Here is a 15,406-nt window from a genome sequence, read left to right on the forward strand (position 1 = left end):
ACCAGACTGGACGGTTGCCCTTTGTGGAAAGAGTCTTGGTTTTATTTGGGATTGCCTGATCCATGCAGTCCTGGAGGTGTTCATAGAAGGCATTTGTAAGGGCTTCCGCAGCTTGGGTTGTGGTTTCCTCTGACTCAGGGGCCTTGAAGGATACCACACCAGTCTTGAGTAGTGTGAAGTTTGCTTTAGAGAAGTTCTTCACTATGGTCTTTTGTTTGGGGTGGGGCGGGATGTGGATTTCCAGTGAGATTAGTTTATGATCAGATCTCACCAATGAGGGATATACTTCGGTGTGGAGCATTTTGTCCCCATGTTTGTGACAATGAGATCTAGTATATTTTCTCCTCTCGTGGGAACAGTGACTAGCTGTTCCATGGCATTTGAATTTATGAACTCCAGGAACCGTTGGGCTAGAAAGTTAGGGCTTGAGTAATGTTCCCAGTCTATATTCGGGTAGTTGAAGTCACCTAATATGATGGTGTTTGGAGATACATTTATACCCTCCAGTGTCTTCAGGAAGGCTGTGTGGGGTTCCTGAGTTTGAGAGGGTGGCCTGTAGCATGCTACAATTTGTAGAGCAGTTTTGCCTATTGTTAGTTGCACCTGGATGGTTTCGAAGCTTCATGCGTTGCCACCAACCTGGAGGTGTGAGTATCCTTTATGAATATGGATACACCCTCCTTTTGTGGAGTGGTCCAGGTTTTGGGGCGAACGCATGATATGAGGTAAAACCTAATAGTGCCGGGTGCTCTCAGGAGCCTTGAACCAGGTTTCAGTTACAGCACAGACATCGATGTTCTCCATACTGAGAAGGGCCTCGAGTGCGTGCATTTTGAGATTTAGACTTCTGGCATTGAGCAGCATTACCCTCAATTTCTTCTCATTTTGTTTTCTAGGGTGGTAGGTTTAGAATTTGAGCCTTGGCTAAAAAGGCACTATGGGGTGGCAAGAGCCTTAGCCAATATCCGGAATCCCAGGGTGACAGGTGCAAGCCGTCCCTTGCGAAGCAGCGTGGCTTGTCAAGCATGTCATCCCAGGCAGACAGACACTGGATCCCCTTTGAATGACACCAGACATTAAGCCAATTGTTAAAGCTGATCATCTTGTCTCTATATTGTGGCATCATTCTTGGTGAAGGAAGGATACTGCTCAGGGTTAGGGTCATACCTGCCTGGGCTACATAATCAGAGAGCTCCTCTATGTCTCTTTTCATGCAGTCCAGGGAGGTACGTCTCAGGTCGTTCACACCAGCATGGACAATGACTGTGTCATATTTGTACTTGCTGTGGAGTGACCCGAGTGCTTGTGTTATGTGGCGGATTCTAGCGCCCGATAGGCAGCTTACTGTGACCCTCTCCTTGTTCAGCTATGTGTTTAAATCTCCATCTTATTCTGCTGGTATCATGAGCATCTCTCTACCATGTTAGTAGATTAATTATTCGTGCTTATAATTAACAAACATTAGAACTGTAAATTATTGCCATCCTCCAGCTCATGGTTTTTAGCATTGTCTACTTCAGTGGATTACTCAAGTAAGATAGCACGTATAGTGGAATGACTGAATAAGGCTTAGTGCTTGTTGTTTTCATAGGTGATTACCAGGCTAACATTCCCAGGAGGCCTTCTTAAGCCTAGACATGGTTCTTAAATGTATTTGACCACTTTTGATACCCTAAGGTTATTTTAATGTGTATATGTAGGCTTGGGCACGGGTGGTCAAGCATTTACAGGCTGGCTCTGTCTATTAGAGATATAGGTGCTAGACCAGAGGAAAATTTCCAATTTCCCATCTATTGTTCCAAATTACTTTTGAATTGGGTTAGGGAAAAACTTTGCTTTACATGGAAGGGAAGCCTGTTTCAAAAAAGGGATAGTCTCTGAGACACACACGAGTCCCTCTAACATGTCCTATTTATGTTAAAAATGAGGTTTAGGTTCCTAGATCAAGCAATTCTGATTCTTATTGTTTTGTGGATGTGCAACAAGTCCATTAGAATGTGATCACAGGATGCTTTGTAGGCCAGACATAGATTGCCACTCAGCAGTCTGTAGGAGGCCAAGTACAGGAATAGGGCTTTGAGGTGGTCTGACGTAGGACATGATGTTTAAACACTGTATTGTTTTTGTGAGGAACCTCTGTAGATGCTCTAGTTGTTGCATAAAACTTCAGGTACATACTGAATGGGGTGATGTGCTCGATTATGGGTCTGGTAAAGGCCAAGTACAGCAGAACATTGACATCCTTGGACCTAGATGAAATTCCATTATTTATAAGTTGCCCAACATTCCTAAATCCCTGTCCACTGGCTCTATTCTTAGGGGTGTATTCTCAGTGTGGTAATTTCCATAGGTAACTATTTTCTCAAAGGATATTATTATGCATTTCTTGGCACTGAGCTTTAGACCATGGCTCTGGCGCCAGTTATTGATCTGTGTTAGGCCTTGCTGGATGGTATTTGTGTCTCTGGAGTATTCAGTGACTGTACCTCATTTGGAATCATCTGCAGACTTGGTCATCCAGAGGCCCTTGATGTTGGGCTTCACTTCAGAGAAGTAGATGCCAAAAAGGAGTGGCCCCAGCACCAAGCCATGAGGAACATCTTGTCAGCCAGTAGATTGTGGAGATTGACTTCCCAAGCTTAACTTCTTGGGTCCTATCTTTGAGTCAGCTGACCATCCAGCATGTGACATAGGGGATTATACCTAATTTCTTGAGTTTGTCTACAATGCCTTGGCCAGGTCAAGGTAGGCAGTATGCGCTATTTTGCCATCATCCATTGCTTTGGTAACCTTCTCAAAGAAGTCCCCCAGGTGAGTAGGCATGACCTGCCTTTGATGAAACAAAACTGGGTTGGATCCAGTGAATGCAGGTTTCCTATGCCATTGTTTATCATTTCCATGATAATTCTTTCCATGTCTTTGTATATGAGACCAGCCAGATTTATGGGTCTGAGGTTACCAGTGTCCATACATGGCCCACACTTCTGCATAGAGGGATGACAGTTGCAGTCCCCCATTTGCTTGGCATGAAGCCTTTCTGGAGGTTACAGTTAAGTGGTAATCGTAATGGTCCTGATAGGTCATGTTTCATGCTGTTAAGAAGGCATCCTTGGATATTATCTAGACCCTTTGATTCAGTGTTCTTGGCCTTGGATACTGCATTGAGGACCTGTTCCCTAGTGATATTTGGGAGAGTTATGGTTAAGGGTATTTCCCAAGGGGTGTCTGGGGGGAGGGGATAAAACTGGAGATAAATGTGTCAGCCAGTAGACTTGCTTTATCCTGTGGCTCAGCAGAGGTGGCTATATTTATAATTGGTTCAGCACATTATTGTTAATTGCCTTTGAGGTTGCAGAATTGCTAAAAAATGACTTGTGATTATCCTTGACCTGGGATGCTATTTTTATCTCAAATTTTGCTTTGGTAGACTTGATTAGCCACCTGAGTTGCTTATTTAAATTGATGAGTTTTTACGTAGCTGGCATTGCACTTCCTAATTTCTGCCATGATTTTCTTCCTTTTGTCATACAACTAACTGAAGTTGGGATTCCATCAAGGTGGCTTGTTTTCAGAGTTTGTCTGTGCTTATTCCAGCTATGTACTGCTGTCTCTGTGCATCCATCAACAGAATCGTACACATTTTTTATGAACAATTACGCATAGACAGCAATGTACTCAAGGTTTGCAGGGGCTTGAAATTTTGCTTGGGTATTGCTTAATAGTAGAAAGTTTGCCTTACAATAATTCCTAAAAGTTCCAGGGTTAGGGGTCCTGGTTTTTATTTTTGTTTCAAAGGTGACAGCTTTATGGTCTGACCTGACCATTGAGGACGTTACAATGAGGAGGTATAATGTTCTCTCATGTTTGTGAGGACCAGGTCAAGGATGTTATCAACCCTAATGGGCATGCAGATGAGCTGCTTCAGGATGTTTGTGTTTCCAAAGTCCAAAAATCTCTGGGCCTGCATGTCTGGGGTCTTGTATGATTCCCAGTTTATAACAGAATAATTAAAGTTGCCCACAAATATGTGCTGGGTTGAATAGAAAGTGTCTCTCTAGTACATTTCAGTATGTGTTATGGGTTTTCTGGATCAGAGAGGGGGACCTGTAGCTTGCAGGAATGTGTTGTGGGACTTTGCCTATGGTGATTTGAATATGGAAAAGCTTGTGTATCATACCATTTGACCAGCTTTGAGATGTGCTTATTTTTTATATAAATTAAGACACCTCCACATTTTACCCTTTCCTGTGCAGTAGCTGGTCTACATGTATAGATGGCATTGTAGCCCTGCACTACCAGGCTGCTCTCTACAGCTTTAAACCATGTCTCAGTAACTGTACAGATGTCTCCATTCTCCAGGGTAAGGAAAACTTGCATAGAGTGGAATTTCTTGTTCAGACTCCTGGATTTGAGTTTATTTAGACTGCTTCCCAAGTACACATAGTACAAAAAATGTTTTGTCGTCCCCCAATCAGAAAAGCACTAACCAGTGAAGACTTCTTAGGGAGATGTTAAAGATCAGTGCAAGTGAACATGCAAGGATGTAGGATAAGGAAGAATGATATGCTTCAGCATTTCAGTAAAGACAGATGTATTATAGACAAGGCCGAATCTCAAGAGGAGTGTAGTTTCTTAAAATGTCTGAACATCTGAATAACTACTCAAAAGATGCTTTTCTGTTTGGTTTTGTTAGGTTGTGAACTGCTGAAGTTGGGCCCCAAGATGTGTGTGTGTGTGTGTGTGTGTGTGTGTGTGTGTGTGTGTGTGTGTGTGTGTGTGTGTGTGTGTGTGTGTGTGTGTGTGTGCGTGCGTGTGTGTGTGTGTGTGTGTGTGTGTGTGTGTACAATTTAAGTGCAGACAAACATCTCAAGATTTTGAATCTTGATTGTATTATTTTCTTTACTCACATCCTTATATTTCTTGTAGTAGGACAATAAATTCATACTTTGTGGTATCACATTTATTGCTGACCTTCTGATGACTGGTTGATCAGTTTAGCTATTTTTCAAATATGCTCTTTCTCTCTGTCTAGAGAAGAGTTCTGGTATTATATGAGAAGTCGGGAGTGTCAGAGAAGTATGTAAGAGTGGTACAGGATATGTATGAGGGTAGTGTGACAGCGGTGAGGTCTGCGGTGGGAGTGACGGATGCGTTTAAGGTGGAGGTGGGATAACATCAAGGATCAGCTTTGAGCCCTTTCTTATTTGCAATGGTGATGGACAGGTTGACAGACGAGATCAGACAGGAGTTCCCGTGGACTATGATGTTTGCAGATGACATTGTGATCTGTAGCGAGAGTAGGGAACAGGTGGATGAGACCCTGGAGAGGTGGAGATATGCTCTAGAAGAGGAATGAAGGTCAGCAGGACTAAAACAGAATATATGTGTGTATGAGAGGGAGGATAGAAGAATGGTGAAGATGCAGGGAGTAGAGGTGGCAAAGGGGGATGAGTTTAGATACTTGGGATCAACAGTTGAGAGTAATGGTGAGTGTGGAAGAGAGGTGAAGAAGAGAGTACAGGCAGGATGGGGTGGGTGGAGAAGAGTGTCAGGAGTGATTTGTGGCAGATGAGTACCAGTAAGAGTGAAAGGGAAGGTCTACAAGAGGGCAGTGAGACCAGCTATGTTATATGGGTTTGAGACAGTGGCATTGACAAAAAGGCAGGAGTCAGAGCTTGACATGGCAGAGTTGAAGATGTTAAGATTTGCATTGGGTGTGACGAGGATGGACAGGATTAGGAATAAGTATATTAGAGGGTTAGCCCAGGTTGGAAGGTTTGGAGACAAAGCCAGAGAGGCAAGATTACGTTGGTTTGGACATGTGCTGAGGAGGGATGCAGAGTATATTGGGAAAAAGATACTAAGGATGAAGCTGCCAGGTAACAGGAAAAGAGGAAGGCCTAAGATAAGGTTTATGGATGTGGTGAGAGAGGACATGCAGGTGGTTGGTGTGACAGAGCAAGATGCAGAGGACAAGAAGAAATGGAAACAGTTGATCCCCTGTGGTGACCCCTACTGGGAGCAGCCGAAAGAAGAAGAAGCTCTCTCTCTGTCTGTTTCAAATGCCTTCATGCTGGTACAAACTTTTAAACCAATGTGCAGCAGAGTATGAAGCTTTGTAAAGAGTGTACTGAGTATCTATATTACCCTGTGTTTTCTTGGCATCAGCAGCCTAATGGCAGCTTCTTTTTTCACTTTTTATAAGCCCATTGAAATGTAAAGTTTTAAGGTTCTAGTTAATCTTGTTGCCCTTCCACTCATATTACCGTCCCACTTCTGATATATGTGGACAGTATGATAGATCACTGGCAAGATCTCTAACTCACAATCACAGGGCCTGGGGTTCAGTCCTGACCTCTAATAAATGCTGTGAATGCTGTCTCCATTTATGCAAGGGTTTTCTCTAAGTTCTTCAGTTTCCTTTCACCTCCAAAAACATGCTGATTGATTATCTGTACTAAATTATTCGTATACGTTATATTTGTACTTGCTTCTGTTGCCTGAGACATGGTTGAAAAGGGTTCTAGAAAGACCAGTTTACTTACACAGTTAACAAGTAAGAAATAATGAATTATAAATAACGAAAGTAATAAAAAATGTAATTTAAATATTTCCATTTACTTTATTTTTTGCCAGCTTCAAGTGTATTAATTTGCATATTCTAACACATTTGGGTACAGCTGAAAAGAATTAGTATAAATAAAGTACTACCATAAACGTATGTAGCTCATACGTTCTGACAGCTGTGGCTAATGCAGAATAAAAGGCAAAACTTACATCTTTAAACTGAAAGACCAGAAGGATTGATGATATTGTGGTATATATGTATATGAATGCCCAGATTTTATTCATGTATACATTGATCTGTGCACATGCTTGGAATTATCTCCTCTGCCTCAATATGCCAGGTGGAAAACGTTTATTGAATGTATGTCATTTAACAGAAAATAGAATTTTACTGATGTCTCAGTCTTAGATCTCCTCAAAAGAGACTTGAAAATAAAAATGCTACATTTGGTGGAGGTATAGTACACCTCTTTGAGATACTCACATTCTCTGGATCTAAGACAGTAATGAAGACATTAATTCATTACTTATTGATTATTCACCTGTGAAGGAAGGTGCATACTGGCCATATTCCTTTAATAGTACTGCCCAAATGAATGAAAAAGCACAAGCGCCTTGTGATGGTTGTCAGTTGGTAGGAGTCTGTGCACATTCTGTATGTCACCTGCATCAATAACTGTAGATTTTAATTCTTCTGAACAAGAAAATTCAAGACGGGCAAAAGTTATGATATACAGATGGCAGGTAACATTTGAAATAAATACAGTTAAACACTGAACAGGCACATGCAGAACATACCAACATAGAACTGAGAGAAGCTCAGTTAAGAGCATGATTTAAACACAAAAGTAAATCTAGCAGTAGGATGATGCATGAGTGCCCTTGCTGTCAGAATGACTTCACCCTCACAGAACTACAGTTATGATGAATTTCTTGCACAGCTACACAGTTTAAAACTGGAAGAGTTGTTTGGAGAGTAGTTCATTGCCTACCGACTGAAACATTCCTAGGTAATTTCAGAAAGATGGACAGCTATAGAACTGCCTATAAAACAGCAGTGCCAAAGACTAGTGTACCTCAAGGGTGAGCATCAGTCATACAGTCTTTAGTAAAAGTATATACATTAGTCAGAGTGGTTGCCTGGGTAAGGAATGTTTTCATATACATAGCTGAAGTGGCAACATCTCTTATACAGACTGCCCTACCCTGACCCTTCAGAATGTTGTTTTGTTTTATTATAATAAACAGCACTACAGAAAAATATCCATGTAGACAGTCTTTATTTAGGTAAAGGCAGTCCATTTATCCTTTTCATAAATGAGAAAATTAATCTATTTTTACACGTCAAAGTTTTTTTCTTAATAGTATGACCATTGCTTTTGTATAGGTACAGTATGGAGCAAATATCTCCCCCACCCCCACCCTTTTCTAATGGCTCACAAAATGCAACCTTCCTAGTCTGTAAGAATAATATTTTACAGAAGCTGTTTATGAATAATTTTGTACTGAAATTTGATTTTTCTTTTAACAGGTGCAATCGAGCTTGACCTGAACCGCTTCCCACGTGGTGCTAAGACATCAAAGCAATGCTCAATTGATATGGTGACCAGCGAAGTGGAGCTTCCTACAGTCTCCATTTTCAAACAGAAGAGAGTAAAGGGTTGGTGGCCCTTCGTGGCTCGAAACGAGAACGATGAACTGGAACTAACAGTAAGTGGTCATGCTCTATTATTTTAGAATGTTATTAGCTCAAGTCAGGTTTGGAAGTCTTTCTCACCCAATAAAAAATAGTGTCACTGCCTGGTATCCCACTGTGACAGTATGCAGTAAACACCCAGAGTGTCAGGCAACAATTTTTATTCATTTGATTTGCCATTTGAAGTATAACAATGGCTACCTTTCATAGGTTCATAGGTGTTCACTAGGCTAATGACCACAAGGGCCATTTTAAGCCTAGCCATGCATCCCAAAACTCTGGCAAGTTCAGATACCCTTGATAAGTGTAAACATGGGCTTGGAACATGAAACATTTACAAGCAGGGGCCTGGGAGATGAACCATTTGCAGGTTGCCTTAGTCCATTAGACACATGGGTGCCAAACCAGGGATGAATTCCCTGTTTCCTATCCAATTGTTTCACATTAAATGGGTTAGGGAGGAACTCTGCTTCACATGGATAGGGAGCTTGTTCCATAGATGGTCTCTGGGATACTACCTGTCTCTCCGTCAGGTCCTATTTATATCACAGACATGGTTTAAGTCCTTAGAATGGGTAATTCAGGTGCTGTTTGCTTTGTGGATATGCAGGAGAAGGAGTCTGACAATGTCCTGTATGCCAAGTATAGATCTCCCCTCAAAAGCCTGTAGGAGACAGAATACAGGGGATAGGGCCTTGAGGCGGTCTGCATAGGATATATTACTTATGCCCTGCATTCTTTTAGTGAGGAACCTCTGTGGACATTCCAGTTGTTGGATATGCTGGTTAGGTACAGACCAAAGGGGGCATTGTACTCAATGACTGCGCAACATAGAATGATTTCTTCACTACTGTAGACACGTGATGGTCAAAGGCTAGATTACTATCCGTGTGTGTCCCTAAGTCCCTGACTACTGGGTCAACTCTAAAGGGTGTGTTGTCAATATGATAGTTACCAGGGGTGGATGACTTCCCAAAGGATATTGTTATGCATTTCTTGGCATTTAGTTTTAGTCCATGGCTCTGACATCAGTTGTTTGTCTGTGTCAGCCCCTCCTGGAGAACATTTGTGTGAGTGTGGGATTCAATGACAGTTCCTAATTTGCAATCATCTGCAGATTTAGTCAGCCAGAGACCAATGACATTGGCCTTGACTTCAGAGAAGTAAATGCCAAAAAGCAGCACTCCAGGGACTGATCCCTGAGGGACTCCACTTGCGACCAGCCTTTTTGAAGAGGTGGACTCCCCAGTTATAACTTCCTGGGTCCTGTCTGTGTGCCAGCTGGCTATCTACTGGGTGGCGTATATGTTTGTACCTAACCTCTTGAGTTTATCAACAATGCCCATGCAGGTTACTGTGTCAAATGCCTTGGCCAGGTCAAGGTAGGCAATGTGAACCATTGTGCCCTCATCCATTGCTTTGGTTACCTTCTCAAAGAAGTCCAGTTGAGTAGGCATGATCTGCACTTGACAAAACCAAACTGGGTTGGGTCTAGTGTCTGGAGGTTTACTATATCACTTTCGATCATCTCCATGATAATTCTTTCCATGGCTTTACATATAAGACAATTGAGACTTGTGGGTCTATAGTTTCTAGGGTCTGCAGATGGCCCACCTTTGTGCAGAGGTATGACTGTTGCTGTTCTCCATTCATGAGGCATGAAGCCTGTTTGGTGGCATCAGTTAAATAGTAATTCCAGAGGAAATGATGTCACGTTTCATGCTATTTAGAAGGTGTCCTGTGATATTGTCTGGGCCCACTGATGCAGTGTTCTTGGCCTTAGAGACAGTATTAAGGACCTGTTCCCTAGTGACAGTAGGGGGAGTTATATTTGATGGTATTTCCTGAAGAAAGGTTGAGGAGGAGAGAGAGTGGTAAAGTTGGAGATGACTTTATTGGCCAGTGGGTTTGCTATATCTTTTGGCTCAGTATAGGTGGTTTCATTTACAATGAGCTCTGCACACAACTGTGCATTACCTTTGAGGTTGTGGACATGGCTAAAGAATGCCTTGTGGTTACCCTTGGCCTGGGAGGCAAAATTTACCTCAAATTTGGCTTTGGTAGACTTTATTTGTCCTCTGAGTTGTTTGTTTAATTTGATTAGAGTGCTTTTATCCAGCTGGTTTCTGCATCTCCTACGTTTTGCCATGATTTTCTTCCTTCTTTTATACAGCCTACTGATGTTGTGATTCCACCAGAGTGGCTTGTTTTTTGAGTAGTTCTGTACTTCTTCCTGGTGGGTACAGCTGCCGCTATGCAGCTATTAATATGCTTGTATAGGGTTTCTGTGAACAGTTCTGCATAAGCAGCAGTGTTCTCAGGGTTTATGGGGGCTTGAAATTTTGCCAGGTTATCACTTAATAGCAGGAGGTTAGCCTTAGAGTAGTTCCTGAATATTCCAGGTTTAGCTGAGGGACCCAGTTTTATTTTTACTTCAATGGAGACCATTTTGTGGTCTGACCTTACCAGGGAAAACATTACAGTAGAGGGGTGTGCAGCACTCTCCCATATTAGTGAGGACCAGATCCAGTATGTTTGCAGCCCTAGTTGGTATATTGACTATTTGGGCCAGGGAGTTTGTGTTTAGAAAATCCAGGAATCACTGTGCTTGTATATGTTTGGTGTCATATAGTATTTCCAGTTAATAGTGGGATAATTAAAGTCACCCATGAATATGGTATTGGGTTGAATGGTTAGTGTTTCTAATAAGTTTAAATACATGGTATGGGTTTCCTGTATCATAGAGAAGGACCTATAGCTTACAAAGAATTGGTATTGGATTTTTCTGTTGTGATTTGAACATGGAGCAGCTCAAGCACATTGTCCTGTTTGACCAGCCTTGAAGTATATTAATGTTTGATGTAAATAGAGACACCTCCATGTTTAGTCCCTGCCTGTGTAGTAGCTGGTCTAAATGTGTGGAAGACATTATAACCTTGCACTGTTGGTGTGCTCTCCGCAGCTTTAAACCATGTCTCAGTGACCACACAAACATTAGTATTCTCTAGGGTGAAGAGAGCTTCTAGGGAGTGGAGTTTTTTGTTTAGACTCCTAGCACTGAGCAGTAATACCTTTAGATTTACTTGGTTTTGATTTTCTATGTCGGAAGTACTTTCAGTTTGGCATTGCCTAAAAAAGGCACTATAGGGGAAGACAATGTTTTATCTAATATTCAAAAGTCTACAGGGAAGAGGTGCAGACAATCCCTGGCAAAGCAGCATGATCTGTTGACCATCTCCTTCCATGCTGACAAATATTGCACCCCCTTAGAATGACACCAGAAACTAAGCCAATTATTTGTTTGTATTGTGGCACCATCCTTGGAGAAGGTAAAATGCTGCTCAATGTTAGGCTCATTTATTTATTTATTGATTATTTATTTACATTTGTTTACTGGGTAATTGTCCAACTGGGCAAAAAGCCCATTTTCAATGGAGACCCAGGAAGAAAAGCTCCAGTACATACAGCATAGTGATACATCACAAGAAAGATGATATCTTATTTATACAAAACATATTAAAATGTATCATATACAGCAAAAACAGGTTCTAAGGAAATAAAATGAATCACAGTACAAATAATAGTTAGCACTTTTGATCTTTACACTCACATTTGTTTTTTGAGGAACAAGTGACCAAGGAGGTACCAGAAAGAATAATTGAATAAGTAGGAGGTATCATTGCCAGGTTGACTATGAGAACCAGTTGAAAAAGCATACAAGCAGGATTATAGTATAGAAAAACAGGTTAGGCTAAGGGTCAACGGGAGCAGGTCCAGTGGGTTAAGAAATGTTGTTTTAGTGCATGCTTGAAATCATGTGCATTATTGACGGCTAATATTTGTTGGGGAAGAGAGTTCCGGTATTTAGAGATTATAAAACTGTATAAAGAGTTACCGAATGAGTTATGTAATTTGTTAACTTTGAGTAGTACCTTGTTAGCTGACCTAAGAGATTTAAGGTTTGTATATGGTTGGACAAGATCCCTTAGAGATGGACAGTTATCTGGTTTATACATAACTGTGTGAGCAATTAATAGTTGATTTAGTGTAAGTAAGTTTGGGAGTTCATAGCAGCCTAAGACACATATTCCGAGAGCTCCATGATGTCTCTCTTCATATAGTCTGGGGAGATATGTCTCAAGTCATTTACTTCCACATGGACTATGGCCGAGTCATACTGGTACTTGTGGTCTAAAAACCTGAGTGCATGCATAATGTGGCGGATCCTAGTCCCTGATAAGCAACTGACTGTGAGTTTCTCGTTACTCAGCCTGGTGCGAAGGACATCAGTGTGTCTCACGATGGAGCCTCCAATGACTAGAATGTTGGATTGTATGGTGGCTTGCCTTATGGGCTTGGAGGTAGAGGCTCCATGAGATGTAGCTCTATGTGCTGATGTAGGTGTTTTGAAAGAGTGCATTTGGGGCTGCTGATGGTATTTGTTATGTGTGCTTCATCTAGGAGGTCTTTGTGGTTTAGAAAGGTTACATTTAAGTGCCTCAGCATACATGGGTCTATATGTCTGCTTTGAATTGTGTGTGATTGGTGCAGCTTGTATACTATTGACAACCTTATTGGCATTAGGAGTACTTTTATGTGAGAATTTTGCCTCCAGTGACATTGTTTAAATACATCTGTCACATACCGTATCAGTTTGTTTGAGAATTAACTGGTTGTCAGTAAACATTAGGCAATTCTACATTGCCTCAGGATGCCCATATCCACCAAGCTAGTAACAGAGATAGTGGGAAAGTTCATATCCATGGCAACAGACCCTTTTTTTATTCATTAGACAGTTGGAGTGACAATATAAAGCAATGTCAGGAGTATCCAGTTTGCAACTATGGGGACAGTGCTTGTCACTGCAAACTAGTTGTCATGTGTGTAACTAGGTATTGGAGAAATTTAAATCGTGCTTTTACATGAAAAATGTTACTCAATGTGTCTGAGTCTGTACAGAGCACTGCCAAATACTTGAGGGGAAACTAATACGTAAACCCTGAAAATTTAAGGATGATGTATTTAGGCAGATATTCTGAATTTACAAACAAATCAAGCAGTACTTACTGAAAACAAAGAATTAGCTTGTCAAGAATGATGAAAAGAGGGGAGTCACATGAATGGCTACTGCCTGGCTAATACTACTGCTGGACTCACCACAGCTTCATTCTTCTGGGATACAATACTCTTTGGCTCTTCTCTCAACAGAAACAAAATGTTAGCACCAATCACAAGATGAGAAGCAGGCCACAGCCTGTTTGGTGATTCACACTCTTGTCCCTGATGATGCAAGGGTCTGTAGGCGTGTTGTAACCTTTTCCTAGTAGATGCCTTGAATAACAACCAGACCAATCAGGAATGTTAACCACAGACACTCAATGTCCAACCAGAAAGAGTCAAGAATCAATGCACTCTGCTCCTTCTCTCACCAGGAACAGAATGTAAGCACAAATTTCAAGCTGTCACTTATAAAGTAGTTATTAGGTTTCTGGTGATCAGCAGTCTCCAGGAAATAATGTCCCTCTCTCACCAGGAGACAACAGAAGCACTAATCCCAAGATGACTACTGAGAGGCAAAATGTGGGCTCTCCAATCCTGCAATAGATGTTTAAAGGTAAGATGAACAAAATGGGTTACTAAACACTATAGTGAGCGGTCTATATCACGTGGTCGAAAGCTAATAATAGCGAACTACCACAACTTCGAAAACACCGGAACTCAAAGTTGCTATTGTGGGATTGCACTATAGTGTAGATAGGGGTATTTGCCCTTTCCTCACTGTAGTGCAATCTCTGAGTTGGTATATATATTTATCGGGGGTGTGGGGGGTGCAGCCCCTCACAATTGCAACTTTGAGTTCCGGTGTTTTCGAAGTTGTGGTCATTCGCTATTATTAGCTTTCGACCACATGATATAGACTCTGCAGTGTGCACTAAGCAGTTAGATATGACAAGGGAAAACAATTTTTAGCTGTCTAAATGGAGAGCCACTAATTTTAAAACAGCAAAATAGATTGAAAGGGGGTGGGCACTTGTATTCTGGTTCAAGGGAATACAGTGGGATAACCAATAAATTGAAATAGTTGAAGGGGAGTAATTTCACAAAATGATAATGTTGTGCTTACTCACACCAGCCAGTGAAAGTGGAGATGGAAGGAGTTATGTGGTCAAATTAACATAAGGGACAGGTAACTAGAAACTAGAAAGACCGTTGTGTTTAAGAACATTAACAGCGACAGGGTGGGAAGGTCAGGAAAAAAATTTAAAATAGTTTCTGTGTGACACAAGAGACACAGGTGTAATCTCTTTCCAAGTTATACTATGCTATTAAAAGCAGAATACAAGTAAAACAGAGTGTAAAGAAAACAAATCACAGTATACAAAATAGAAAAAGGAAATAAAGTAATACAAAATACAAGAAATCAAAAGCAAACTAACCTTTCCCTCACAGTAAGCTGTGGCAGAGTCTGAGTGAGCTTTTCCAGTGAACAGCTTATGTTTAAGTTGCATGTTGCTGATTACAGAAACATTTGGCATATAGAATTCTTTCTGAATACCTCTTAGCTTAGTAGCAGCAATCTTTAGGCTGTGAACTGTGAGTCAACTTCATCCAAGGTGCTTCAATAAACACATTCATGCTATATCACTTAACCAGCCAGTAATATTATGTTGCAGTGCATTAAAGAGACATAAGAAAAACATATTTTTATTTATTTAAGCAATGCATTTTCCTCTAAATGTTGTAACTAACAAAGTAATTAAATGTAATTTTCTACAATATATGTACGTAATGGTAGCAGGTTAAGCAAAAAGCTGGTTGTTAAGTAAAACACTGACCTAAGTGAGTTAATTGTATATTCATATGTTTTATTCACTGTTTTTCAATTAAAGTGTTTGGTGAGAAAAAAAGCTCAACCAAAATGTGCAAATTTGTTAGGCATCCCGTTTCTGATGTAATGCCGTTCTGCTTTCAGCCCAGTGTCCCACTACCTTCTAGACATGTTAAAATTCTTCTTCACCAGGGGATCCTTGATTTTATCCACAACTGAAAACACACTAGCAAAACAGTCATTTTCAGCCCCTGTCTTGCTTCCACTCCTTTGAAAGAGGATCACATCTGTTCCCTGCCTGTTGTCAGTAACCT

General features: G+C 41.0%; 1 protein-coding gene across 13 annotated transcripts in view; it reads left to right on the forward strand.

Moving 5' to 3' along the window:
• The window catches only part of OTOF (otoferlin), a 2,911,272-nt gene that overhangs the window by 2,799,248 nt on the left and 96,618 nt on the right, over positions 1-15,406 (forward strand). For all 13 annotated transcript variants that reach the window (XM_044062838.1, XM_044062837.1, XM_044062844.1 and 10 more), the window contains one exon: positions 8,099-8,277. In XM_044062838.1, coding sequence (XP_043918773.1) covers positions 8,099-8,277 — 179 coding nt within the window. The remainder of the gene's footprint in view (positions 1-8,098; positions 8,278-15,406) is intronic.

Source organism: Protopterus annectens, chromosome 2.part1, assembly GCF_019279795.1.
Source record: "Protopterus annectens isolate FY-2018-M chromosome 2.part1, PAN1.0, whole genome shotgun sequence".
In the NCBI taxonomy this organism is placed as follows: Eukaryota; Metazoa; Chordata; order Ceratodontiformes; family Protopteridae; genus Protopterus; species Protopterus annectens.